This window comes from Xenopus tropicalis, chromosome 9, assembly GCF_000004195.4.
Source record: "Xenopus tropicalis strain Nigerian chromosome 9, UCB_Xtro_10.0, whole genome shotgun sequence".
In the NCBI taxonomy this organism is placed as follows: Eukaryota; Metazoa; Chordata; class Amphibia; order Anura; family Pipidae; genus Xenopus; species Xenopus tropicalis.
In genome coordinates, this window is record NC_030685.2 from 41561457 (window position 1) to 41587949 (window position 26493).

At 41.2% G+C, this 26493-nt stretch overlaps 2 protein-coding genes across 5 annotated transcripts in view; one reads left to right on the forward strand and one right to left on the reverse strand.

Moving 5' to 3' along the window:
• Window positions 1-2013, reverse strand: part of usp22 (ubiquitin specific peptidase 22) — a 180062-nt gene extending 178049 nt beyond the window's left edge. The window contains exon 1 of the mRNA XM_012970208.3: window positions 1944-2013. The gene's annotated coding sequence lies outside the window, so the exon portion shown is untranslated. The remainder of the gene's footprint in view (window positions 1-1943) is intronic.
• Window positions 1-26035, forward strand: part of dhrs7b (dehydrogenase/reductase (SDR family) member 7B) — a 97189-nt gene extending 71154 nt beyond the window's left edge. Inside the window, exons 1-7 of one of the 4 annotated variants that reach the window (XM_012970535.3) lie at window positions 2017-2098; window positions 2452-2627; window positions 6132-6247; window positions 19698-19908; window positions 21588-21680; window positions 23602-23754; window positions 25582-26035. In XM_012970535.3, the coding sequence (XP_012825989.1) occupies window positions 2477-2627; window positions 6132-6247; window positions 19698-19908; window positions 21588-21680; window positions 23602-23754; window positions 25582-25787 (930 nt within the window). In that variant the 5' untranslated portion in view covers window positions 2017-2098; window positions 2452-2476 and the 3' untranslated portion in view covers window positions 25788-26035. Of the gene's footprint in view, window positions 1-2016; window positions 2628-6131; window positions 6248-19697; window positions 19909-21587; window positions 21681-23601; window positions 23755-25581 lie in introns of those variants that run through there. The other 3 variants (NM_001078778.1, XM_012970536.3, XM_012970534.3) reach the window with 3 other exon arrangements.
• The last annotated feature ends 458 nt before the right edge of the window (window positions 26036-26493 follow it).

Sequence of the window (26493 nt, forward strand, 5' to 3'; positions counted from 1 at the left end):
CGACCCCAACTTCATAGCTGGCTAGGAGCAGGGTTGAGAGAAGCAGCTGCCAGAGGGAGTACAGTGATAACTGATATATATTAAAAACTGTATAAAAACTGTAATAAATTATATTTAGAGACTTTCATGTGATGATTCATTTTAATGATTATTAATTTCACGACAGTTGCCCTTTAAGGTGGAAACCTTTGGGACTTCTTTTTACTTCCCTATGTTGGTCTCCACAGTGGTGTTACAATGCTTTGATCTGCTTATGATTGTACCTGACCATTTATTACACTCAGGGCCGCCATCAGGGGTTGGCGCTCCATAAAAAAACCTTCTTTTGCAAGGGTGCCTGGACACATCACAAACATTATGCAAATTGCTTAAGTTACACCAAAATGTATGCAATTTACATAACTTCCGCAAAAACTGCTTAGTAAACTATGTAACTTGCCTAGAAACTCAAGTGACTTGCATATAAAACAAAAGACAATGCAGAGAATCTTTGCAGGGACAAACTCCACTGACCACCAATGAATTAAAAAAACTTAAAGGAGAACTAAACCCCTCTAGGTACAAGAGCCCTGCTTAACTGCCCTCCTTCACCTCTCACTTCTCACACAGCCTATTACATTGAAAAGTGATCATATTTAAAAACCTGAGATAAAAAAGCAGAGCAGCAGAGTACCTAGGCGCCATCATTCGTCCACTAGAAAATGCTTTGGGTCTCACTGCCGATACAGACCTTACAGGAGCATGTGCAGTTGGGGCTAGTCGGGAATCCGCTTCAACTGCGCATGCTCATGCAGGGTCTGTGTCAGCGGTGAGACCTGAAGCATTTTCTATTGGATAGAAGATGGAGCCTAGATACTCTGGTGTGCTGCTCAGGTTTTTAACTAGGGACACTTTTCAATGGAATAGGCTATGCAAGAAGGGAGAGGTGAAGGGGGGAGATGGAGGGCAGTCGAGGGGGCTTTTGTACCTAGGGGGGTTTAGTTCTCCTTTAATGTAAATTCCACTGCCCCCAATGAACTGACTTTAGTACATTATTCATTTTAACTTTTTATATGACCCACTTATTATAGAGTAATGTCAGCTGTTAATACTGGGATCAATTTACTGTATTACTGTATATCAGCATCTTCTATATGAACTTTGCAGCAGGGGAATGACTGTTTTTTGGGCAGTAACATCATTGGGCCCCTATGCTTTAATTTAAGTAACTTGTATATTAAGTAAATAAGTATATTTTTTTTTTTCAAAGAAACTTCTGTAACTTACACCCCCCCAATTAAAATACTAATTAGCACATTAATTATTTTACTAATTTTATCAGCTATTACTGACTAGTTATTGGACCTCTACGCTTACGCAATTTACTTATGCAAAAACTTACATTACTTTCAAAGAAAATCTCCACTGATGCCTTAATTAAAATAATGACTTATTAGCACATTAATTATTTTTACTATTTTTATTAACTACAACTGGCTAGTTATTGGGCCTCACAGCAAGATCATACGTTACTTCCATATCAAGCAATGACAGAGCAGAGCAGGGGCAGGTAGGTGGAAAGGGGTAAAACTTAGACTAATGCCACACGAGGCGTAGGGCAGTTATTTTCGGCAAGTGTAAAAGCACTTGCTGAAAATTCCGTCCTACACCTCCTACATGTGCTTGTACCCGAATGAAGTAGATACGCTCAGGTGCAGGCACATGTAGCCAATATACGCATGCATCCCAGCGTACCTCATTCATTCGGGTGCAGGTTGGGGTTACTAAGCACTCAGTATTATTATTATACATTAACAAGCACTCACACACAAACACACAGCAGCAGAAAATATGTTTGCAAATGGATAAAGATGTCTGACACAGTGACTGTCTCTGTTTCAAGTGTGTGCATGGCTTTGGACTCAGGACTATTAGGTTGAGCAGGCAGGGAAGAGCTTACTTACTAGTATTGCAGCAGTTCTGTTATCAAGGAACCCACGCACATTGACTAGACTAAGTAGAAATGCCCGCCTCCTCCTCAGTCTTTCACTGCAAAGTTACGAACAGGGATGGGGGAGGAGCTGAGGAGACGGTAACAGGAAGAGAAGACAGAGCACTGGTTTGTGAACACTGATCTGTCCCTGGTACTGTGCTTTTTATTCTAAACTGCTGCAGCAGTTTTTTTAACTGCAGATTTTGTAAGGAACTGGGACAGGTGAAAGACTTTGCAGGGAGGAGTTTATAGTTTGCAAAGACAGACACAGCGAGGTCCCTGATTTAGTGGGCCCTGAGCAAGTGCCCCTTTTGCCCTGGGCTGGGACGTTTAAACAGCTATTTGGGACTGTGGGGTGCATTAACAAAATCAGGGCTGTCTTGCAAAAACCAGGATTATTGGACCTTATGGTTTATCATCTGGCCATTAGTAACATTCACTTAAGAGCCAGGTGACTGTATTATGTTTATACCTTTCAGGAAGAGAGTTTATGGTGTAAAGCCAATGGATTTGACAACCTGGGCTATTTTCCCCTTGCTTCTCGGAAGTATTGGAGTGTACAGCCTATATAAGCTCTTACAGAGGCTGCGTAGTGGTGCCTACCTCCAAGATGCTGTAGTGGTGATCACAGGAGCCACGTCTGGCTTGGGCAGAGGTAAACACTTACATATACCTTTTTATTCTATTATTAACACACATTAACAGAGCACAAACATGTTGTACTATAATAACCTGAATTTTCATTCTAATAATTTTTAGACTGGATTCACCTGACTTTTTAATGGTGGTAGTTAGTGTTCCCTAACTGTACATAACGTTGCTTACCAGTGTATTGTATGTAACATAGGTCATAGTACTCTGAGTGGCAATAGTGGCTCACTTGCTGAACAATAAACAGCTTAATAAATATTGCTGCTAAACAGCTATGTTTGTACTGCATAGTTCAGCACCTCAAGTTTTTAAACTTTAGCTTCCAGCATCATTTTACAGATATTTTTTGGTCTTCCAGTTCTGGTCAAACTACTGGTGTTAACCAGGAGAAGGTTGCCGGAAGTTGCAGGTTAAAGGAGAAGGAAAGTCAAAATCTATTAAGCACACTATTAAATAGTACTACTATTGCTGTGTAAAAACGCTATATTTCTAGCTTGCCTAATGAAAGATTTACAGAGATACACATACTAGAACTACATACTTGTTTCAGTGAACGGCGCCGCCATCTTTAACAAGGGAGACACAGAAGGTCGTAGGGGACCTTCTGTGTCTCCCCCCCCAGCAGCTGCTTCCTTATGTGTTTCCACCGCCGTCTTGTGTGCTCGTGTGTCCTCTTGTCAGCAGCACCCCCCCCTCTTGTCGTCAGTAGTACCCCCCCGCCGCTCGCATCCTCTTGCCGGCTTCTTCACTTCTATCTCTACCATCGCTTTGTTTTACATTTACTCTACCCAACACCGCGCTTGCCTCTCCCCCTACCTGCCGCTGTGCTGTGTCTCGCTGTGCTGCCGGACGCTAGGGGGAGCCTCCTGTTTGTGCGCATGCGCCGCCTATAGTCCCAAGTCCCCAAGTCTGGGGAAGAACGATGCATTATGGGAATCTTCTCTACCCTGCTCAGCATTTTTCCTTACTGTTTGGCTTCTGATCCTCTGAACGGGAGAAATATGGGGAGACTTAAGGGCACTATTGAGACAACTGAAGGTATGCCTGCATTTTAAGATTAACTCTTTAATAGCCTTTCCTTCTCCTTTAAGGCCAATGTTCCACGGAGCAAGTTAGTCGTCTGAGATAAGCGCAGGAAACTAACCACTCTGAAATGCCTTTACATCAGCAACAATAGGAGTTGCCAGGGAAAGGCCTATACATTGCTTGGGCTTTCCAAAGTCGAGCAAAGTTGTCTGCAGGAGGAAACTTCACGTGACTTCGGAAAACCTGCTTTGTGGGACATTAGCCTAAATGGATAGTTCAACTTTAAGTTAACTTTTAGGCTTGTGCCAAACCATGCTGGTTCTCAGCCTGTGGAAAAATGCAGGCCAAGAATCAGCCCCTGCGCTGGCACCAGCCTGCTACCTTACCTGCACCCAGAAGCATTGTCTCCACCCGGGTGCAGACAGATTCAGCAGATATCAGCCAAAAAACGCAAAACTTCACATTTCCACCTATTTGTTGTGTCTTCCACGGGCCAAGAATCGGCCCCATGTGGCACTAGCCTTAGTTAACTTGACAGCTTTTCAATTGGTCTTATTAATTGTAATAATTTGCCTTCCTCTTCTGTTACTTTTCCAGCTGTGAAATAGGTGTCTCTGGCCCTAGCTTCCAAAAACTGTTGTTCTGTGAGGTTATAGTTTTGTTACTACAGGTATGGGACCTGTTATCCATAATGCTCGGGACCTGGGGTTTTCCAGATAAGGGACCTTTCCGTAATAACTTAAATCTACTAAAATAATTTAAATATTAAATAAAAATAGGATTGTTTTGCCTCAAATACGGATTAATTATATCTTAGTTGGGATCTAGTACAAGGTACTGTTTTATTATTACAGAGAAAAAGGAAATAATTTTTTTAAATTAGAATTATTTGCTCATAATGGAGTCTATGGGAGATGGCCTTTCTGTAATTTGGAACTTTCTGGATAATGGGTTTCCGGATACTGCTTTATTTATTTTTCTGTTCAGGCCTTCTTATAATCAACTTACAGCATTACATTGAAACACTGCCTGGTGTGAAATTTCAGCAACCCCATAGCAGCTGAAATTTCACGTCAGAACTGCTAAACAGAAAGCTAAGTAATTAAAAAAAAACACAATAAAAAAAAACAATTGCACCAATATCAATATTTTAACAAAATCAATATACTGTATATTATAAGTAATTATGTACCTCCACTTTAAAATCTGAGGATATGAGAAGTCAACTGACATGGGTCCTATTGCCTTTATATTGGCATCAAACTCTAATATGCTTAAATTTTATACAGGGGGTAGTATCTAGTAGAGTGAAGTCTAAAGCAACTGGAGTTTTCTTTCTATGTAAATGACTGGAAGTGTGAATTGTTGTGAAACCACCAGGATAAGATGTCAAAGCAGCATTGTATGTTGCCGACAAGTGGTGTCGCAGGCCCCTTCCTTTGTTTAGGGGGTGGTTATTTGGCATAAATGGCCTCTTTCACACCTCTTTCAAACCATCTGTCTTCTTGGTCCAGTATATATTATCCTGAGGAGTTAGCCATGCTATGTTGAGCCACTCTCTTACAGAGTGGTAGTTTTGTTTCCCGAGTGTATAGATCTGAGCACTCTTCACTACACTGAACAGCATAAACCACATTACTTTTCATGTTCTTTAGTGTTGGATCTTTCAAACCATAGTGATTGGATGTCTGTGACTGTACTGTTCAAATGGGGAAGGGAATTCCCTACCAATCAGTTGAACTGAAGTGGTGAAACATACTCAAGAAAACTAAGTCCAGTTGCTTTAGACTTTCTACTAGATACAATATATAAATATATATATCATGACCTGGATGAATAAGACTCCTCATAGACATATATAGGGGGGTACATTTTTGATTGTCCAGGACCAGGCACAGTAGAGTGAAAAGCGACTTTTCTGTTAAAGTTTGGCTTTTCACTCTACTGCGCATGCGCGCGCAGCGATACAGGAAGGAGGAAGCACTGGCAGGTACCTCAGGCTGGTGCTGTTCTCTCTGAACAGGGACACCAGCCTGGTGTAAAAGGTAGGCTATTGAAGTCACTTGGGGGTGCCTAACATTTTGACTTTCCTTCTCCTTTAAATGTATAAATAAGCATACAATATAGTGATTAAACAAAATGGCAAGAATCAAGATGAAGGTTTCATGTGGTATAGTGAGAAGCTAAGCTGAGTTAAAATTAACAGAGGTTATAATAAAAATATCTGAATGTTACCTGAATGGCTGATTACTAGACTATTAGATTGTAAGCACTTTTACAGAGGTTCCTATTTATACTATCCAGTAGTTCAACATGCATCTTAGAGACTTATTTTCCTTTTATCTATAACCTTATGTAGGGGGTAAAATCATGTGAGAGTCAATACAGCTAACACTAACAGTATGTAGACATGGATATTCTAGTAATCAAGAAAAGCACTGTTTATAATCATAGTGATTATTTTTCACATTTACGCTTTTAGAATGTGCAAAGGTCTTTTATGCAGCTGGCACTCGCCTTGTTCTATGTGGACGCAGTGAGGAGGGACTAAAGAATCTAGTGCAGGAACTTAGCCAGATGCGGATAAAATCGGCTCAGGTATGTGATTGGACTGGATGAAGCTTTGTGTGTTGTAAATAATAAATATATACTAAATATACTGACACTAAAACTGAACAATCAAGGCACAGATGTAGGCAGGGCTGGGGAGATATTACAAACTGAAGGCAGTGCAGAAATGAAGACTGATAGGAAGGATCTGCTGGCTGTAACCTTTACCTAAGAACCTCACCATCTCTGAACTTTTGCTGCAGATTTTATCCTACTACCATGGGTACTATGGTGTATATGTTCTAAAGGCTGAATAACTAGCTGTAATTAAATAGTTTTTTGTCACCTGGCAAAATCATATTAAATTAACTATATATTATAAAAATAATTAATCATTTTAAAGATTACATATAAAAAAGACATACTAGTTTTTGTAAATTTTTTTTTTTTTAAAGGTTGATTTTGATTGAGTTTTACAACAACAATGGAAATGGGAAAGGGGAGAGGAAAGAAAGGAGGGAAAGAGAGAGGGTTGGAGAGTAACGGTTGTTACATGATTGTAGCTGGTGAATCAGTCCAAGGAGACCAGATGTTTTCAAACTTCGCCAGGCATCCTCTGGCAAGATAGGTAAGCTTGTATAGGTCCAATTGTGAGTTGACCAGGGTAATTCATCTGCGGAGTGTTGGAGGTGACGGGCCCATCCAGTGTAGGGCGATGGTTTTTTTAGCGTAAAATAGTAGCAGTCTCATTAGTAATTTAGAGTTTCTTCTGTGTACCAGTGAGTCTAGGAGGCCCAGTATGCAGGTAGCTGGATTGAATATTTGGGGGAGGTTCAGTTCAGTACCCATAAATTTTGTGACTTTGTGCCAAAACTTTTGTATTACGGGGCAGTCCCATATCAGGTGCATAAAGTTAGCCATATATGCTTTGCATCTTGGACAGTTCGCTGAGTTGGTTTGCCCCATGATGTGCAGCTTTTGCGGGGTGAGATAGGTCTGGTGTATAATTTTAAATTGTATAAGCTTGTCCCTTGTACATATTAAGGGCTGGTATAAGTTGCTAATGACCTCGTCCCAGTCCTCGGGGTCTAGGTGTACCCCAGAGGTTTCCCATTTAAGCTTGACTCTTGGTCTTGGGTCATATATTTTAGCGATCAGGATTTTGTAGGAGTTTGAGAGTAGTTTGGTTTTGTTTGTCTGAGCTGTCAGCAGTTCTAGTTCTAGGTGCTGTGTATTTGGTGGTTGTTGGAACTGTGCGCCACATAGGTGTGTAATCTGTGCGTATCTAAGGTCTGACAAGCCGGGTCGGGGGATAATTTGCTGCAGAAGAGGTAGGGTGTGTAGTTCTCCTTTTTGTGGTCAATACCCCAAGTTTAGCCCAGGATCCTGCTTCTGGGAAAGAAGCGAATTGCGGTAGGTTACTGTTTCCCCATAGTGGGGCGTGAGGTGATATTATTCCTGTTTTGTTGGTTAATAGGGTCATGGAGTCCCATGCTTTTTTGGTGGCATCTGAAACTGGGAGTAGTGGGCTAATATCCTTCCTTGTTCTATATAGGGCATTGTGCATACTTTCTATTGAGGTGAAGTAAAGGGCTTCTAAAATCGAGGCTGGGTTTTCGGGGTCAAACACTTTCCAGTTAGCGACATGGGCACACTGGGAAGCTAGATAGTAGAGCTCGTAGTTAGGGGATGCTAGTCCTAGTTGTTCTTGCGGGGCATTCAGTGTGTGTCTAGAAAGCGTTGGAGATTTGTTACCCCAGATCAGGGGTAGGGAACCTTGGCTCTCCAGCTGTTATGGAACTACCAGTCCCACAATGCATTGCAGGAGTCTGACAGCCACAGTCATGGTTAATTAAGGAAAATGCTTGCTGGGATTTGTAGTTTTATCACAGCTGGAGAGCCAAGGTTCCCTACCCCTGCCCCAGATGAATGCAGATTGGGTTCGGTTTATTTCTAGTAAAAAGCTTTTGGGTATATGACATGGAGTGTTACTGAATTGATATAGGAATTTCGGTAGGAAGATCATTTTGCATATATTGATTCTTTCTATTAATGTGAGTGGTAGTTTTGTCCAGTGTTTGAGAGTCTCTGAGAATTTGTTGTATAGTGGGCGTAAGTTATGTTCAAGGAATTGTGCTGGTTCTTTATGAACCGTTATTCCCAAGTATTTGAAGCTATTAGCTACTTTGAGCGTGCAGTCCGGGTCTGTCATTGTTGGGATTTGGCCATCAAGGGGAAAGATTATAGATTTTTCCCAATTGATCTGTAGGCCTGAGAATGTACCAAAGGACTTGATTATGTGTAGTACTGCTTAGAATGAGCCATTGGGGTCTGCTAGATATAACAGCGTGTCATCTGCATATAGAGAAATTTTCTCTTCAACAGTTTTGTATGAGTCCTTTAATTTGCTGGGAGTGTCTAATCTGGATTGCCATGGGTTCGATCGCTAGGGCGAAAAGTAGTGGGGAGAGGGGGCATCCTTGGCGGGTACCTCTAGTGAGTTGGAATGGGGTAGATAGAATTCCGTTAACTTTGACAGCTGCTTTGGGTTCACTATACATCAGCTTAAGCCACTTGGCAAAAGAGGGACCAAACCCCATTCTAGCGATTACCTCCCAAAGATAGGGCCATTCAATAGAATCGAAAGCTTTGGCTGTATCCAGAGATACTACTAATCTGGAGCCCTTATTTTCATGAGGTAGTTGCAGATTGAGGAATAATCTCCTAAGGTTAAAGCTTGTGGATTTTGCTGGCATGAATCCAGTTTGGTCTGGTTCTACTAGTGTGGATATTACTTTGGCTAGGCGTTTTGCTAGGATTTTTGCGAGGATTTTGATCTCTATGTTGAGTAAAGAAATTGGCCTGTATGAAGAACACAGGGTTGGATCTTTTCCGGGTTTGGGGATAACTACAATGGTTGCTTCTGAGAATGATTTGGGGAGGGAGAATCCGTCAAAGGCATAGAGTAGTGTTTCGTGTAGTTTTGGGACTATTTCTCGGATGTGGGACCAATACCATTCTGCAATAAAACCATCTGGGCCTGGGGATTTATTTGCGGGAAGAGACATAATAGCTTCTGCTATGTCAAATTGAGTAATAGGAGAGTCTATATATCTCGATTGCATGCGTGATAGCTTGGGTAAAGGGATTCTATTAAGGTAGTTATGTAACTCTGTGTTGGAGTAGTGGGCAGTGGATGTGTAAAGTGAGGCGTAGAATTTGTTAAATTCTGCTGCTATGTCTATGGGGGTGAGTAGTGTCTCTCCATTGGAGGATAGTATTTTGGGGACAGCCGTGGTGCTCTCAAGTGGCTTGGCCAAAAAAGCCAATGGTTTGCCGTTTTTATCGCCATAGGCGAACATAGTACTAGCCGTGTGGAGAAGTTGCTATTTGGTTAGGTTTACTCTATGTAAGTTGAGCCGTCTAAGGGCATCTGCGAAACTAGCGTGGTTTTCTGGAGTGGGATCGGTGGTGTAAACTGTTTCATAGGAGCTCACGGCTGCCTCCAAATCTAGTAGGGTGTCTTTAGAGTGTGATCTAGCTTTAGCAATGGCTGCCTTCAGGGCACCTCTCATTACTGCTTTGAAAGCATCCCATAATACCAGGGGGGAAGCTGAATGCTGATTGTCTAGCCAGTACAGTTTAATAGCCTCTTCAGATTCATGTGTGATTTCAGGGATTTTTAGCCAGAGATAGTTTAGTCACCATTGTCTACTCGTGGATTCAGGCGGTATTTCTAGGGAGAGGAGCAATGGTGCGTGGTCTGAGATTGCTCTCGGTAAAAATTTAATTTCCCTGCGTAGCTGAGTAGCATGAGAATTCTTGGGCAGTGGGGAGTTTCCAGCGCCATGCATCTACCAAATTATAAGCGGTTGACTATTTTGGAGGATGTTGCTGTGGATGCCGCCAGCCTATCTATGGATGGGTTGAAGCATGAGTTAAAATCCCCCATAATGCACATGTGGAGTATGTTGTGTGGTGCACGTATGAGACCCATGACCTTCGAAGTGCAAGAACTTTGTTACCTATCAGGTGTGTTTCCTGGAGCATCAGGACATGAGGATTGTGAGATTTCAGGTAGTTGAAGACCAGTGCTCGTTTCACCTTATCATTCAGGCCCCGCACGTTCCAGGATATCAGTTTAACCGTAGCCATTGCTGTTCACGAGTGTAGGGTATGTATTCATTTCACAGTTCTCAAGTATAGTGAGTTCCTTGGAGCAAAATAAGGCGGTTAATCTCTCCATTAAGAAAGAAAAGGTAGGAAAGGAAGGGGAGAAAGGACAGTAAATGAAATAACATGTAAGTAAACCCCAAACACAACCCATCCCCCACCCTACCCGTCCCTGAAAGTTTGGTGGGCTTATATTCCCGAACTTAACCATAACTGGGGAATATGGTTGCCCATAACAAAGTAGCATCGGAGCCCTGGTGTTTAGGTAGGGTCTCCGTGGGTATTTGCATCTCTAGACCCGGTGGGTTTAGCTTGTATGGATAGGGTCTTATATAGAGATAGGGTAAGCTCAGACATTGCTCAAAGAGGTAGTGACCATATACTCAGTTTGGGAATGTCCGTCATAGGCACATCATTTTGTCATCCTCGCGGGTTGGAGATCAGCTGGTGCTTTGCGCATTGTAATACTTTAGCTGCGTCATCGACGATTGTGTAGTGGTTGGGTATAGACAGTTGCTGCTTTTGTTGGTTACTGTCTCATTACCAGTTGGTGCAAATTGTGGCTCTGCAGTTATTGTTTTATCGTAACATGGGTATATGCGAGGATCTGGAATGCAGGTGGGATCCTGTGTAGCTGGTAGATCTGGTGTTTCGGTGGATAGCCAGGTAAATGGCTATTAACCCTGTGGGGGTAGATGCACATCTTTGGTGAGTGCTGAGTATAGGTGAGAGTTCTAGTGGCGGCCTGTTAGCGTGCCAGAAGGTGCTTTATAGCTGGAGTCTGTCAGCTTATAGCGCTCACTTCACCACAGTCCGTAAAGCAATGCTCAGATGCTGTAGATTGATAGGGTTTACCTTGATTGTTGGGCACTTTGGTTTTCAGGGCTGCTACAGGACTTACTCTCCACAAATGTTGCCTTTGTTCCGGTTGCAGGTAGCGATGCATTAGTATAGCAGGTTGTCTCCCTGTTCAGGGTAGTTCCTTTAATGTCTTGGGTTTCTCTTAGGCCGTGCTTCAATCCACTCTAGGGCTTCCGCTGGTGTGGAGAAAAAGTGGGCTCTGTTGGAGTCGGTGACTTTTAATTTAACTGGGTACAGCATAGAGTAAGGTAGGTTTGGTTCTCTCAACTGTCTTTTGATCGCAGTAAAGGTGCTGCGTACCTTTTGCAAATGTGTAGAATAGTCAGGATATAGGGATACTGGTTTCGCGATCCCGAAAATGGAGGAGGCGTATTAGGAAAGGGCGCGGGGGAGCACCTGGCGGCCTGGGGCGCCCCGGTACTCGGTGTGCTCTCTCGACCGTGTAATGGGGGTTGAAGGCCGCTTGCGGCAGAAGTTGCTTAAGCCAGCGTTCGGCGAAATCTACAGGGTTGCTCCCTTCCGAGCCCTCTGGAAGACCCACTGCTCTTACATTATTTCGGCGTTGCCGATTTTCGTAGTCATCTAGCAGTGCAGCTTGTTGTTTAAGTTGAGCCTGTAAATCTTCAACTTGCGTTACCAGTGGGGTGCATACATCTTCCAGCATGCTCACTCAATTCTCTACAGCTGTTGTGCGTTCCCGAATAGTTTGCAAGTCTACCTTGATCAGGGAGAGGGCTATCTTGACCTCTTCTATGCGGGCAGTGAGAGTTGCTTGGCAGGTTACTATTGCTGAGAGCACCGGAGCTAGCGTGTTGTCAGGAGCAGGATCCTCTGGTGGCGCAGGTGAAGAGGGCGCGTCAGCACCATCTTGTGCAGGTCTCCGCACGAACTGATCGAGTTTTTGTGAGACTTCTGCATTTCTTTTGGGTCCTTTGTTGCCCCCCATGTTACCTCAATTCAGAGGGGTATTAGAGAGGCAAATAAGGTAGGGTGAGTCAGGGTCAGAGTGATAGCAGGATCAGTGTAGCCACGGAGCTCAGCACAATGCGACTTGTTAGCTCGGCATTCGGCCACGCCCCCAGTTTTTGTAAATTTTTATTAAGTGCTTTGATGAATGAGGAGTATGCAATTGCAACACAATTATTTGAAATAGGGGTGGCAACTCAAGCAGAAAGGCGGGGGTTGAATGAGAGCACAATTAGGGGAAAGATGGTACTCATAGCGCTACAAATATTACATCAGGCTGCAACTTCTGCAGCATACCCCTTAACTGATTTTTACTGAAAAGTCCCTCATTTCCCTTTGATCTTCTGCACTGAATGCTAAAAAAGATATAAATTAGATAAGTAGGCTTTTGGCATAGAGCCCAGAAAACTCAACAGGCAACACCTTCACTTACAATTGTAGCTGAAAAGATAAACAGGTCTCTTGGGAGAACTGAGACTTGCAGTTTAACCTTTTTACTGCCAACGACGTATGAGCTTAAAAGGGCTTAAATGCCAACGACGTGTCCCATACGTCGTTGGCATTTAAAGGCTGCTCTCTGCAGCGGCGGCACATGCAGGATCCTCCAGGAATCGCATCGCGTCTGCTGCTTCCTACTTCCCCCCCCTAGCGCCGGCCCACTGCAGTCTGTAGGAGGAGGTGATCGGGTCTTCAGGACAGGTAAGGTGTTTTTTTTTTTTTTTGCATTTACACACTTACACACATTTATACACACTTACATACATTTACACACACTTACAGCACACAATTTAGCAGGTTTTTTTTTTTTCGTTTTTGTTTTTTTTTTTCGTTTTTTTTTTTCATTTTTCACACTTATACACTTATTTACACTCATATACACACTTACACACACTTATCACACAACTTTTACACATGTACACACATGTATACACAAACACTTTGTTTTTTGTTTTTTTTCATTTTACCACTTTGTTTTTAGTTTCTTTTACCTAAAAACTGTTTATTTTGACAGCGTGACTATTGGATCAGATATTCTGACCACTAATTACACTGTCATGTGACTTATTTTGTTGTTTCACTGATTTGCACAATTTTTGTGGTTTTATCGCATTTTATCCCTGTATAAGTGTTCCTAATCTGTTTTTAGCGTAGCTTTGCCATGTGTAACTTTGGTGTACAAAAATAACTTTACCTATTTTGAATTCATCAGAATGTGTACTTTCCAAAAATGTATGGTTTTCTGGGGGTCTGTGTATAGTTAGGGGGGGGGGTTACTGCACATAATACGCTGTCAGGGGTCTCTGTGTGCAAAAGCTGAGTTGGCAGGCGAGAAATCCATATGCGCTATTTTCGTTTTGGGGTCAGTACATACCGAAGACTTTGGTATATCTATCATATATATCATTTCAGCTCCTGCAAAATCACCACATTTACATCATTATATGTGGGATAAAGCTAGTAAAAAGTACGCTCACCCCAGAAAGTCATATATTTTTGGAAAGTACACATACCCCCGAATCTAAAATGGGTACCTGTGTCTTTCTACTCCAAAGTACCAAGCCGCACAGCTTTTCTAAAGTTAGCAATTTTGATGACATTTCCAAAAATCCCCTCAAAGGTTCCAGTTTGCAGCATCTTATCTCCCACATAGCATTAGGTACCAAGATAAAACACCCTGAATTTGAACACCAGGGGTCCTCTGAATAGTTTGATGCCCAATATGTATAGGTTTACCTAAGTATGTGGAATGTAGGGGCCCCAATGGGAACATACCCCCATATGATCTATCATTTCAGCTCCTGCAAAATCAACACATTTACATCCTTTATGTGGGATAATGCTACAAAAAAGTACACTCACCCCAGAAAGTCATATATTTTTGGAAAGTACACATCCCCCCAAATCTATAATGGGTAAACATTTCTTTTTGCTCCAAAGTACCAAGCTGTAAAGCTTTCCTAAGTTTGCAGATTTATATGACATTTAGAAAATCGCCTAAAAATGTTGCAATTTGCCGCATTTATCTCACACAGTTTCTTGTGTACAAAGGCAAGTCACCCCAAATAGGAACACCTAAGGTCTACTGAACAGTTTGATGCCCAATATGCATAGATATACCAAAGTCTGCAGTAAGTACTGACTCCAAAATGAAAATAGCACATATGGATTTCTCGCCTGCCAACTCAGCTTTTGCATACAGAGCCCCCTGACAGCGTATTATGTGCAGTAACCCCCCCCCCAACTATACAGAGACCCCCAGAAAACCATATATTTTTGGAAAGTACATATTCTGATGAATTCAAAATAGGTAAAGTTATTTTTGTACACCAATATTACACCTGGCAAAGCTACGCTAAAAACAGATTAGGAACACTTATACAGGGATAAAATGCGATAAAACCACAAAAAATGTGCAAATCAGTGAAACAACAAAATTAGTCGCATGACAGTGTAATTAGTGGTCAGAATATCTGATCCAATAGTCACGCTGTCAAAATAAACAGTTTTTAGGTAAAAGAAACTAAAAACAAAGTGGTAAAATAAAAAACAAAACAACAAAAAAAAAAACCAACAAAGTGTTTGTGTGTACATGTGTAAAAGTTGTGTGACAGTGTGTAAGTGTGTATGAGTGTAAATAAGTGTATAAAAGTGTGAAAAATGAAAAAAAAAACGAAAAAAAACCTACTAAATTGCGTACTGTAAGTGTGTGTAAATGTATGTAAGTGTGTATAAATGTAGGTAAGTGTGTAAATGCAAAAAAACAAACAAACACCTTACCTGTCTGGAAGAACTAGTACTAGTAGTTGTATTTATAGTTTATGTATGTGAGTGTATAGATTGGTAGGTGTGGGTTAGGTGTGCTGGGTTTACTTGGATGGGTTGAACTTGATGGACACTGGTCTTTTTTCAACCCTATGTAACTATGTAACTATTTAACACGATTGCCTCCTCCTCCAGGCTCCAGTGGGCGGCGGCATTGGGGGGAAGTAGGAAGCAGGAAACAGCAGACGCGATGCAATCGCATCTGCTGCTTCCAGTAGGGTCCTGCGACGATCGAGTCACAGGACCCACATGACAGCCCCCCTGGCTCGTTGCCCAGGGGGGCTGTCATCGCTAGAAACTCTCTGCAGCAGTGGCAAATGCTGCCGCTGCAGAGAGAAGCCTTTAAATGCAGACGACGTATGGGACACGTCGTTGGCATTTAAGCCCCTTTACTGCCACGACGTATCCCATACATTGCCAAAACATCTCTTTTTGTTCCTCTGTACATTTTTGTTGGGAGGTATTTAATATCCCTATCACCCTTGCTCCAATCCTAAATTAACTCTTTCCCCCTGAAAAAGCTTTTTTATATTTGTTTTTTTGCACTTTTTATCTTACTTTTGTCATTGTTTTGTTCATGTTTGGTAGTTTTGTTAGTTACAGTGGAGCCCTCATGAAACTTTATGACTGGAAAACAAAATAAGGTTGTGTTTCAGTACCAGTGTTATAGTGCGAGGGGATGGCTAAATATCTGCCATCAGTATCCACTGCATCTCACTGCATATAATGTGCTGGTTTTGTAGATATAGACTGCATTTCACTGTATATAATGTGCCTGGGATGTCAGTACCCACTGTGTTTCTTGCTATAAAACTAACTTACCGTATATACTCGAGTATAAGCCGATCCGAATATAAGCCGAGGTACCTAATTTTACCTAAGAAAACTGGAAAAACTTATTGACTCGAGTATAAGCCTAGGGTGGGAAATGCAGCCGCTACTGCTAAGTTTTAATAATCAAATAAATAACAGATAAATAAATAATAGATAATTTTAGGGAAAGAAAAATGCTACAGCAGAAAACAAAAGCAAGTTTGGGAAGGCTAAGGAAGCTGCCATACTAATTATCAAGTACTTGGACCCCAGTGTACAAGTCCCACCACAGTACTACAATAGTAGTTACAAGGGCAAAATAATTCTTGATGCTGGACTTAGTACAAATTTAATTTTTGTAAATAACAAGTTATTGTACCACTTACTTACTCTGGCTCTTTGTGCAAGATGTAACGCGCTCATTGCGCGTACCCTCCCTCCCGTGCATGCATACCTGGCTTGTCTGGATCACATGGGGAGATAGTGGGCCAGGAGGTCAGGCATTTTCTCTTTTGCTGGTGGCCTAGGGTAAGGGGAATAAAGAAGTGGCTCCAATGCCCAGGCTGGAGATGCTTGAGCTGCTAGCATGTACACTCTGTGTGGCACTTTCCTTTATTAAGATTCTAAGATCTGTGGCAGTGGAAGGGTTAAGCAGAGATACAAGGTCATTGTAAACAGACCACTTGCCACCTGTGTGTCAGGTTTCCATGTAAGGAGGGGTTCATATTACTGGGGGTTTGCCCAGGCTTTTCCAACTCCCATAATTGATCTGATAGATCAGAAAGGTAAATAAGTAATTTTTATTTAGATTTTTTGTTTTTACTGCTTTGTGCAAGAGATAACTGTGGATTTCCTAATTAAACAACAAGTTCCCTGTGCCCTATTCATTGTGCTCTCATGTTGATCCAAGGGCTTTACCCCTTATTTATATGGCTTTGTTACCTCAGAGTGGGCCACATCATCCCTGCTAAGCCTAGGTAAAGTCATGTTTACTAGAATTGATTTGTGTTCAACCTGCAGACACAATGGACCTGAATAGGTGCAGGGTAACCAACATGTGTAATGTTAGCGCTTCGAGCATACCTGGCGACTCTGGCTCAGTCTTTAGATCGATCTGCAGTTGTACTCAGGGCAGTTGTACTTACATTTTGCCTCTCAGGGTAACCAACATGTTAGCGCTTCGAGCGCACCTGGCGACTCTGGCTCAGTCTTCAGATCGATCTGCAGTTGTGCATACATTTTGCCTGTGTAATGTCAGCGATTCGAGCTCACTCGTGGCCAGACGTCAGTACGCGAGTACAACGTCTGTCCCTGGAGGGGGGTGTGTGTGAGCGACATTACACTGGCAAAATGTATGCACAACTTAGCAGGGGCAGTGCGCGTGAGTGCGCTCGAAGCGCTGACATTACACAAAGCATTCTGGTTACCCTGAGAGGCAAAATGTAAGTACAAATGCAGATCGATCAAAAGACTGAGCCAGAGTCGCCAGGTGCGCTCGAAGCGTTAACATGTTGGTTACCCTGAGAGGCAAAATGTATGTACAACGGCAGATCGATCTAAAGACTGAGCCAGAGTCGCCAGGTATGCATGGACGCACGGAGGGAGGCAGGGAGGGTCAGTCCATATACTCGAGTATAAGCCGAGGGTTACTTTTTCAGCACATTTTCAGTGCTTAAAAACTCGGCTTATACTCGAGTATATACGGTAAACACATTTAAGCTAACTGATCACAAACAAATGGATGGAACCTCTCACAGAAGTGCATGTATGAATACTTTTAGGAGAATTCATGTCTTCTGAAACATGAATTCTCCTAAAAGTATTCATACATGCACTTCTGTGAGAGGTTCCATCCATGAGCAGGGTCTGCTTGAGAAAATGAGCAGGGTCTGCTTGAGATATGGAGACATTTACAACAATGTAAGCAACAATATTCCTGCTTCCCCCAGTCACTTGTCATTTGTATAGAATTCTCCTTCAAAGACAGAATTACCCTCTATATAATACGGTTTGCTTTTTATCTGCAGTTAAACCATGCCCCACTTGAGGTCACCCTAGAGTTAGAAACTTCTCCAGAAAGACCAAGGTGGTCTTTAAAGGACAAGCCAATGCTCTGGTTTCTAAATCTAGGGTGACCTCAAGTGGGGCATGGTTTAACTGCAGATAAAAAGCAAACCGTATTATATAGAGGGTAATTCTGCCTTTGAAGGAGAATTCTATACAAATGACAAGTGACTGGGGGAAGCAGGAATATTGTTGCTCATATTGTTGTAAATGTCTCCATATCTCAAGCAGACCCTGCTCATTTTTTAACATTGCACGACTTTTCCAGTCTTTTGTTGCCCGTTCCAACTGTTTTGAAACTTGTTGCTGAAATCACATTTAAAATCATCATATAGGGGAGCATGGTCTAACAACCGATGTGAGCGCACATACTTTCTAGAGGTAGGACCTTGCAATAATCTTGATTTACCAGCTCAAACCCTTCAGCTAAGAAGTCGGAGGATCCTTTCTGGCAACCCCTACTGTACTGATGGGGCAACTCAAGGTGCAATAAAGGGCCTTCAAAGGAGAATGCAAGTCAGAATTTAAAAAGCATACTGCCCAATAGTCCTCCTATTGTTTATTAAAAATGCCACACTTTTGGCTCACCTAATCAAATATTTACTCAGTCACACTTACTTCACATTTTCTAGAACAGGCAGCCATCTCTAAAAAGGTATTCTCCCTTCCTTTCCCTCCTTGCTTCATACTGCACATGTTTCATTCCCCCCACCCCCCCCCTCTGCCGGCGTCTTATACGCCGGGTACTTGCACCTTGCTTCCTGGTCTTCCTGGTGCGGCCTGCACGAATGCATTTTTGTTGCCACAGCAACGGGAGACGCGCTACTGGAGACGCGGGGATACACTTTCTTCTGCAGCTCCGGGTATCTCCGTGCCGCCAGTCCTTCAGGCTTTCTGATTTGAGGGTACCCTCGGAGAACTCCCGCGCTTTCTTTCCTGCCTCTGCCTGGGTTTTTGGCCTGATGATGGATCTGCAGCCCGTCGTAGCTTGGAGACGGGCCGTTAGTGTCAAATGGATAAATGGGCTTCCCCTTTGGGATCAGAAAGAGAAAGAAGTGTTATCATACAAGCCGTATTTTCCGGCGTATAAGACGACTCGGTGCCAAAGTCGGGGGTCGTCTTATACGCTGGAAAATACGGTACTTAAAAAGAATGCCTTTAGACTTACTTTTAATTTATAATAACCTTTCATTGTCCTTTAAGGCTTCAGCTTGGAACAGGCTGCAGTTTTTATACCTTTCGTTCAGCTTTAATGTACTTACAAGGGAGGTTTTTTTTACAAAGTGAAAGGGAGATTGCAAAATAAAAAAGAAAAAGGGCACAATAAGCCCTTTTTTTGCACTTTGAACCCTGCCTTTCACTGTTCTTGCATTTTCTCAGAGTGGGGACACATAGGCTTTTAGATGCACAAGTTAGGGATTGACAACAGATGCAGGGCGCACTGGGGCCCTGTACTTACACAGGCAGTAAAAACTGCCCTGATTTTTTTTTTTACCTGGCACAATCAGCCAGAAGTGCTCTCTGCACAATCTCTCTTGCACTACTTGGTGCTTTTATACTTCTGTCAGGTGCTGTCATAAATAACCCCTACATATTTTTTATTTACTCTTCTATACTCTAGCAATAGCTGTTTCTTTCATAAGGTGTATGGGAGGTTGTGTTGAATATTTAATATTTTTAAGCACTGGCGACAAAATGTCCTGTCTGTCATTACTGTTTTAAAACAGCATCTAAATATTGGAACCAGGGATAAAAAATCATTATAAATATATCTTGCTTTAATCAACTTGTTTTGCAGTTGCATAAGCCACACATGGTGATATTTGACCTATCTGATGTGGAGGCTGTAAACAGTGCAGCAAATGAGATCCTGCACCTTACAGGGAGGGTGGACATTCTCATTAACAATGCTGGTATAAGTTATCGTGGCACAATTCTTGACACAAAGGTCAGCGTGGATAGAATGGTGATGGACACCAACTACTTTGGACCAGTTGCTTTAACGAAAGGTAAAGGAGTTGTGTAGTTGGAGGCCTGCATACTAAGTGTGTTCCTTTGAAGTATTTTATGTGACTCCCAGCCTTCCTAAATACAGGTATGGTATCGATTATCTGGAAACCCATTATCCACAAATTACAGAAAAGCCATCTCCCATAGACTCCATTATAGGCAAATAATTCTATTTTTCTAAAAATGAGTTCTTTTCTTTGTAATAATTAAACAGTAACTTGTACTTGATGCCAACTAAGATATAATGAATCCTTATTGAAGGCAAAACAATCCTGTTGGGTTTAATTAGTGTTTAATTGAGTTTTTAGAAGATTTAAAGGAGAAGGAAAGGTAAAAACTAAGTAAGCTTTATCAGAAAGGTCTATGTAAATACAGTCATAAGCACTCATGGAAAAGCTGCACTAAAGAAACACAGGATTTCCTGTCTCCTTTTTTGTAAACATGTGCTTCAGGTATCTGAGAGACTTCCTCTCTCAGAAAAATCCTTCATTCCCAGGGCCAGAGTCTGTGGGGCTCTTTCCTCTCTTCCATCTCCTGCTCCCCCCTCCCATAAGAATTCATAAGAACTCACTCCCCAATCCCTTAGCAATGTGTAATCTGAGCTACCAAAGGCTAGAGCTGCAGCAGGAAGCTAGGAAGACCCAGCTAGAATGGCAGCTGCTATCTTAAATAAACAGAGGGAGCTTCTAGGGCTCTTGACTCAGGTATGGTAAAGCTTTCTGCAGAATAAATATAGCGTTCTAGGTGGCACTAATGTGGCTAATCTATTGGCAGTAAGATGCCAAAATGGCTTTCATTTTTCTTTTAGGTATAGAGATCAAAATTTACAGAAAGATCCTTTATCGAGAAAACCCCAGGTCCCGAGTTTTCTGGATAATAGGTCCCATACCTGTAATAGGAAGAAATTCTAACCAGTTTTTTTCCTCTTGTCATTATCCCTTTTGTATTTTGTTGGACAGGTTCAAAATATTAGTAAAATTCAATTTATTACAATTGTTATGTTGTTTGGGTTATGACATTTACATTTGTTAGTCTCATAGACAGACATTGTGGCTTTCTACAGTGGATATAAAAAGTCTACACACCTCTGTAAAATGGAAGGTTTTTGTTAAAAAAATAAAAGAAACAGAAAAATCCTGTCTTATTCCACCATTATTGCAAAATTGTTAAAAAATATGTATGCTAAAGGTGGGTTAAACAAATTGTAATCTTGGACTACAGTTTAAAATTTCCTGTGCCATTTTTAAAAGGCACCAATTAATTAACTTTCAGTCAGTTAATAGTAGTTACAGGTATCTGTCAGGATTCCCTCAGACTTGGCCTTTGATGGGATACAGCCTTTATTTACTTTCTTTTACTGTAGTGCTTTGTAATTGGGTATTCATATTTATTCAAGGAGATGTCTGAATTAAAGTTGTGAGATTGACAGCCATGAAATGAGCCTTTGCATAAGTATGTGCAACCTGTTTAACCCCTTGTCTGCCAGTGTATTTTGATCTAGCCATGCTGCATGTACCCAGACAACACACAGCATGACATAGATCAAACATAAACCAGGCAGATTCTACAGAATCAACAATAACCACCATACAATTTAAGATCTAAGACATGCAAGCATTAATATGAGTTATTAGGACAAAATATTACACTTTTAAATATTTTTTTTATTATTTTAAAGCTCTCATTCCATCAATGATCAAGAACAGACGTGGGCACATTGTTGTGATCAGCAGTGTTCAAGGCAAAATAAGTATCCCTTTCAGATCAGCCTGTAAGTACATAACTAGTTTGGTTAAAAATTCAAGTTCCCATATTGAGAGCACTAAGAAGTAGCTGAACTGCTAGATTAAACCAGGTGGCCCAACTTACACTAAAGGGTTGTTCTTGTGTTTTTTTTTTGTTCATCAGTATAGCTGAATGTAGCTTACCTAAGTAGAGCAACTGCACATTAAATCATTGGTAATCTCACAAACAACAAGTTTAGCTTTTGTTTAATCCTTTTTGTGCTGCTGGTCTTTATTCTATGAAACACATGAAGCCTAAAAATCTGCCTTCATTTTGTGTGTGCATTTTCAGGCCAAATCTCTGCTCTGTGTAGCTGCACTCAGGCAGGTACCTGTCAGTGAAGCTGCACACAGGACCATGTAGGAATGGAACTGGTTCTCTCCACCTGCATACAAAATTTAGGTGGGGAGAAACAGACCGTACATCCTGTGTGCCCTTAGCCTAAATGCTCTGTGTGTTTGCAGAAGAAGCTGTATGTGTTTGCAGAAGAAGCAATATGTGCACAGCGAGTAAGAAGGCACTTTGCCTTTTAACCTAGTAATTTGCCTGCAACACCTCTGCTGTCTCCCCATCACCACCCAGCCAAAGTGGGTTCACAATAAAGAAAGATTGGAGAAAGTCAAAGGAGCGAGGTAAAGCTAGAATTAAACAAGAAGCAATGGTATTAGAAAAAATAAAAGATGTAATGAACAGAAGTGGGTTTAAATGAAAAGCATAGAGGAGATCTCTGCTGCCCTTTAGACCATAATTACACAGTGCATTTTCTCCTCCAGTATAAATATTCTGCCTTTTGCCCTATCATTACAATGCATGGCACAGAGATCTGATTTCAGAAGACAGTGGATCATATTTTCACAAGTGTTGCACTTTATAAACAATGCAAAGTGTTATGCTAGACTTAAAAATCTGTAAAGTATTTTGGGATTACCAAATCACATTAAAATGTAGGGATAGGTCTAGAAAATCTTGGTAGAAGGGCTGTACTAATTGCAATTTAATTTAAAGGAAAACTATACCCCCAGAATGAATACTAACCAACAGATGTTTATATTATATTAAGTGACCTATTAAAAAATGTCACCAAACTGGAATATATATCGGTAAATATTCCTTTTACATCCTTTCCGTTGAGTCACCATTTAGTGATGGGCTATGTGCTCCCTTAGAGATCACCTGATGGGAAATAATTCAGCTCTAACTGTAACAGGAAGTAGTGTCGGAGCAAAAGGCAAAATACTGCCCATTCATTGGCTGATGGGGCCTAGCATGTATGTATGCCTTGGCTTGTTTGTGTGCACTGTGAATCCTATGATCCCAGGAGGCAGTCCTTAATTATTAAATGGCAGTTTTCTATTTAGGAGTACCCAATGGCACATACTTCTAAAAAGGTATATTTTTTACCTCAGAAGCGAGAGGAACGCAGGCTAAATTTGACCTGATTTGGACCCCGTGGATTGAGGCAGGACTGGACTAACCCTGCATCACATGTCTTATAACCAGAGTGATAAATATACCCCCCATGTAAAATGTATTGCAGTTCTATAAAATCAATCTAAGCCGATGGGAAATGTATTTGGCAAATGTTTGGCATAACTGTCTGTCTGTTGTCAATAAAAACTTATTAAAAGAAAAAGGTATATTTTTATGAAAATGTTTTATTTAGATGCAGCAGGGTTTTACATATGAGCTTGTTTATGCAGTATATTTTTATAGAGACCTACATTGTTTGGGGGTATAGTTTTCCTTTAAATGCAACCATTGCAGCCCTGCAACATGCTTTTGTAAGAGGTGCCCCTGAATTTTCAAGTGAAGTTTAATTTCACTGTTGTCAGATGTATTTGCAATATATAGCTGGGTCTGTACGGTTCCAAGAAGCCGCCTTCACAATATTAATGGATTTATTACAGATTCGGCATCAAAACATGCAACACAGGCCTTTTTCGACTGTCTAAGGGCAGAGATGTCACCATATGAAATTGATGTCACAGTGGTAAACCCGGGGTATATAAAAACAAATCTGTCATTGAATGCAGTCACCGGTGATGGTTCCAATTATGGTGGTAGGTATAAACTGTTAAATATTAAAAAAAAAATATATATATATATATACACATATACATATGTGTGTGTGTGTGTGTGAAAAAGAGGCACTTTTTATCATCGTTGTATAATTAAAACATACAGAACTACATTCAGAACATACCAACCTGTATATATTGTAGATACATATATACCTACAAATATTGGAGAATTCAGTCCGTTCATGATTATATTTATATTATTAACACTGAGCAGTTACGCTTCTGTCATCAAGCTGCCAGTACTTTACCATTCAAATCCAACAGGACACAATCACATTACATCTATTGTCACACAGGGATCTTTTCTGCCTGGCTACTGTAACTGGCTTAGAAGCTCACCAAAGCATTTTTGGCCCAAAAACTACTAAGCCTGTGTAGGGACCCATAGGGTTAAGCTCCCTATGGCTTTATCCCCTACCTCTTCACACCTCTATTGTTATTGGGTAATAGCCCCTGTACATGAGTTACAGTTCTAACACTATCCCTTATAGGTTTAGTGCAGGTTGACCACTCACTTGCAGACTGATATAGTGCCTAGCAAGGAGGAGTGGCTTCCTCTTTTGGCTGCATGCTGTGTCCCAAGCAGAGCTCCATCTGAGCCTGGGAGCAGACTGTAGGCCCCAGAAGCCATTTGTACCCTAGAGGACCTTCTACCTCTAGTGAAAGTCGGGGACAGGGCGCCGTGAACGAGGATACAGCAGAATATTTTATAGCACCCTCTAGGAGAGTGAGCCTAGTCAGGTCTAGCAAGAACGAGCAGCTGTAGCTCCAACATAGGAGACATTAAGGGTTTAGCCTGCCCCAGGCTCTGTATGCCTTGCTGTAGGGACCACAGTTAAGACATAGGATTCAGGCTAGTATTAACCCCTGAACCACCATTGGCTGTAGGGATCCGGTCAAGTAAAGGGCATCCATCTTGGGATTCCTGACTATTACTCTAACTATCTCCACTGTGTGCTGCACTGTCTCTACGGGTCACAACTGCTACCAACCACTGTGACATTCTATATCAACTGCTTGTGAGTATATGAATACCCTGATCTCGTTATCTGTATTATAGTTCACCATAAGAATCCTCTGGCGTCCATTTATACTATCTGCACCACACAACCTCAGCAAGTTGTATCTCAACTACACCCTCAGCTCCATAGTAAATCTCCCACTTAGCGGAGGCCCATGCCTAAGAATTAAGGGTCGCATGTAACACATGCTCTACACTATGCTACTAGCCTGGATTTGCCTAATTTAAGTCAAAATAGTGTTACACCTGTAATGCTGGGCAGTACACTGGAAGCAGTGGGAGGCGATCACTGGTACTTTTAATGGAAATATACTAGGGTGATAGACTCCTTGTGTCCATAGCCCTTAACGTGACTGAATCTATTCGCTTTCCATGCAATGAAGACACCAGTGAATTAATTCTTGAGGCACAAAAATCATTTTTGCCAAGTATAGTTATATAAGAGCTGTACAGTTTCTTAGATATTCTTTCTTATTAAAAGACTAAAGAACTTTCAACTCTCCTTTATCCATCCAAGTAATGAGATGGGACGGGACAGGTTGCCTAGTTGTGCTGTACTGTGTGTATTTCATGGTTGTAATGAATGAATGAATGAATGAATGAAGTAACCATGAAAAAGACTTAGAACTGATAAAAAAATAAACTAAAATGGATTATAGATTTTTCTCTTTTATTTCTATGTTTTATCTTTTGCACTCCTGAAATTACATATGGGGTGTTATGGAATAACACCATAAAAAACAGTGGTGTGAGCTAAATTGATATAAATACTTTCCTTAATCTAGTTATGGATAACAACACAGCAGAAGGAAGAACACCAGAAGAGGTTGCACAGACTGTTCTGCGCGCTGTGGGCGAGAGAAGGAAGGAGCTATTGGTGGCTGGCTTGGTGCCCACTCTGGCAGTATATTTAAGAACTCTTGCCCCAACAATATTCTTCTCTTTTATGGCAGCGAGAGCTAAAAAAGAACGAAAGCTAAAGGATTCATAACACTTACAGCGATATTCTAATCTTAAAACTAAAATCATTAATTGTATTCTCAGTGACATGCTTAGTTTAAAATATGGTGTGAAATTAATATTCTCTTTATGTCAAGACATCTACCATAAACTAATGTAGCATTGCAGGTGCCAGCTTTATGGTTTTGTCTTAGCTACGTTCATTATTACTGTATCGCCCTCTCTTGTCATTTATGAATATTAATATAAAAAGTTAATAAATATATTTATTAATTATAAGAGCAGTTCCTTAATTCAAAAAGCCACTTGTCTTGGTGCAGGTAAAGTCATAAAAGGACACAGGAACTTTTCAGCAACACATACAATTACACAGAGGGGCTCATCAGATGATTGCTTCCAGTGTTCAACCTGCAGGTAGCTGGAAAAAACTAACTCTATATATATATATATATTTTTTTTTTTTTTTTTTTTTTTCAGGTGGTTTCTGTTTTTGTCATTTTTAATATATTTTTTTCAAGTTTATCTCTAAAACCTTTTCATTATTAAATGACTTAGCTTGTGATTTTGGTGTATGCCTGCTATCTGAGAATCTAAAATATTTATATCAGAAAACCGTGTGACAAAAACAAAACAGAAAATTATCCTTTCTTGGGCCCTCAAGTGTTCCATCAGATACATGCTCTCAAGAAAAAAGTTTATTAAGCTGCGTCTAAGAGATTTTTTTTTTATAACTAGTT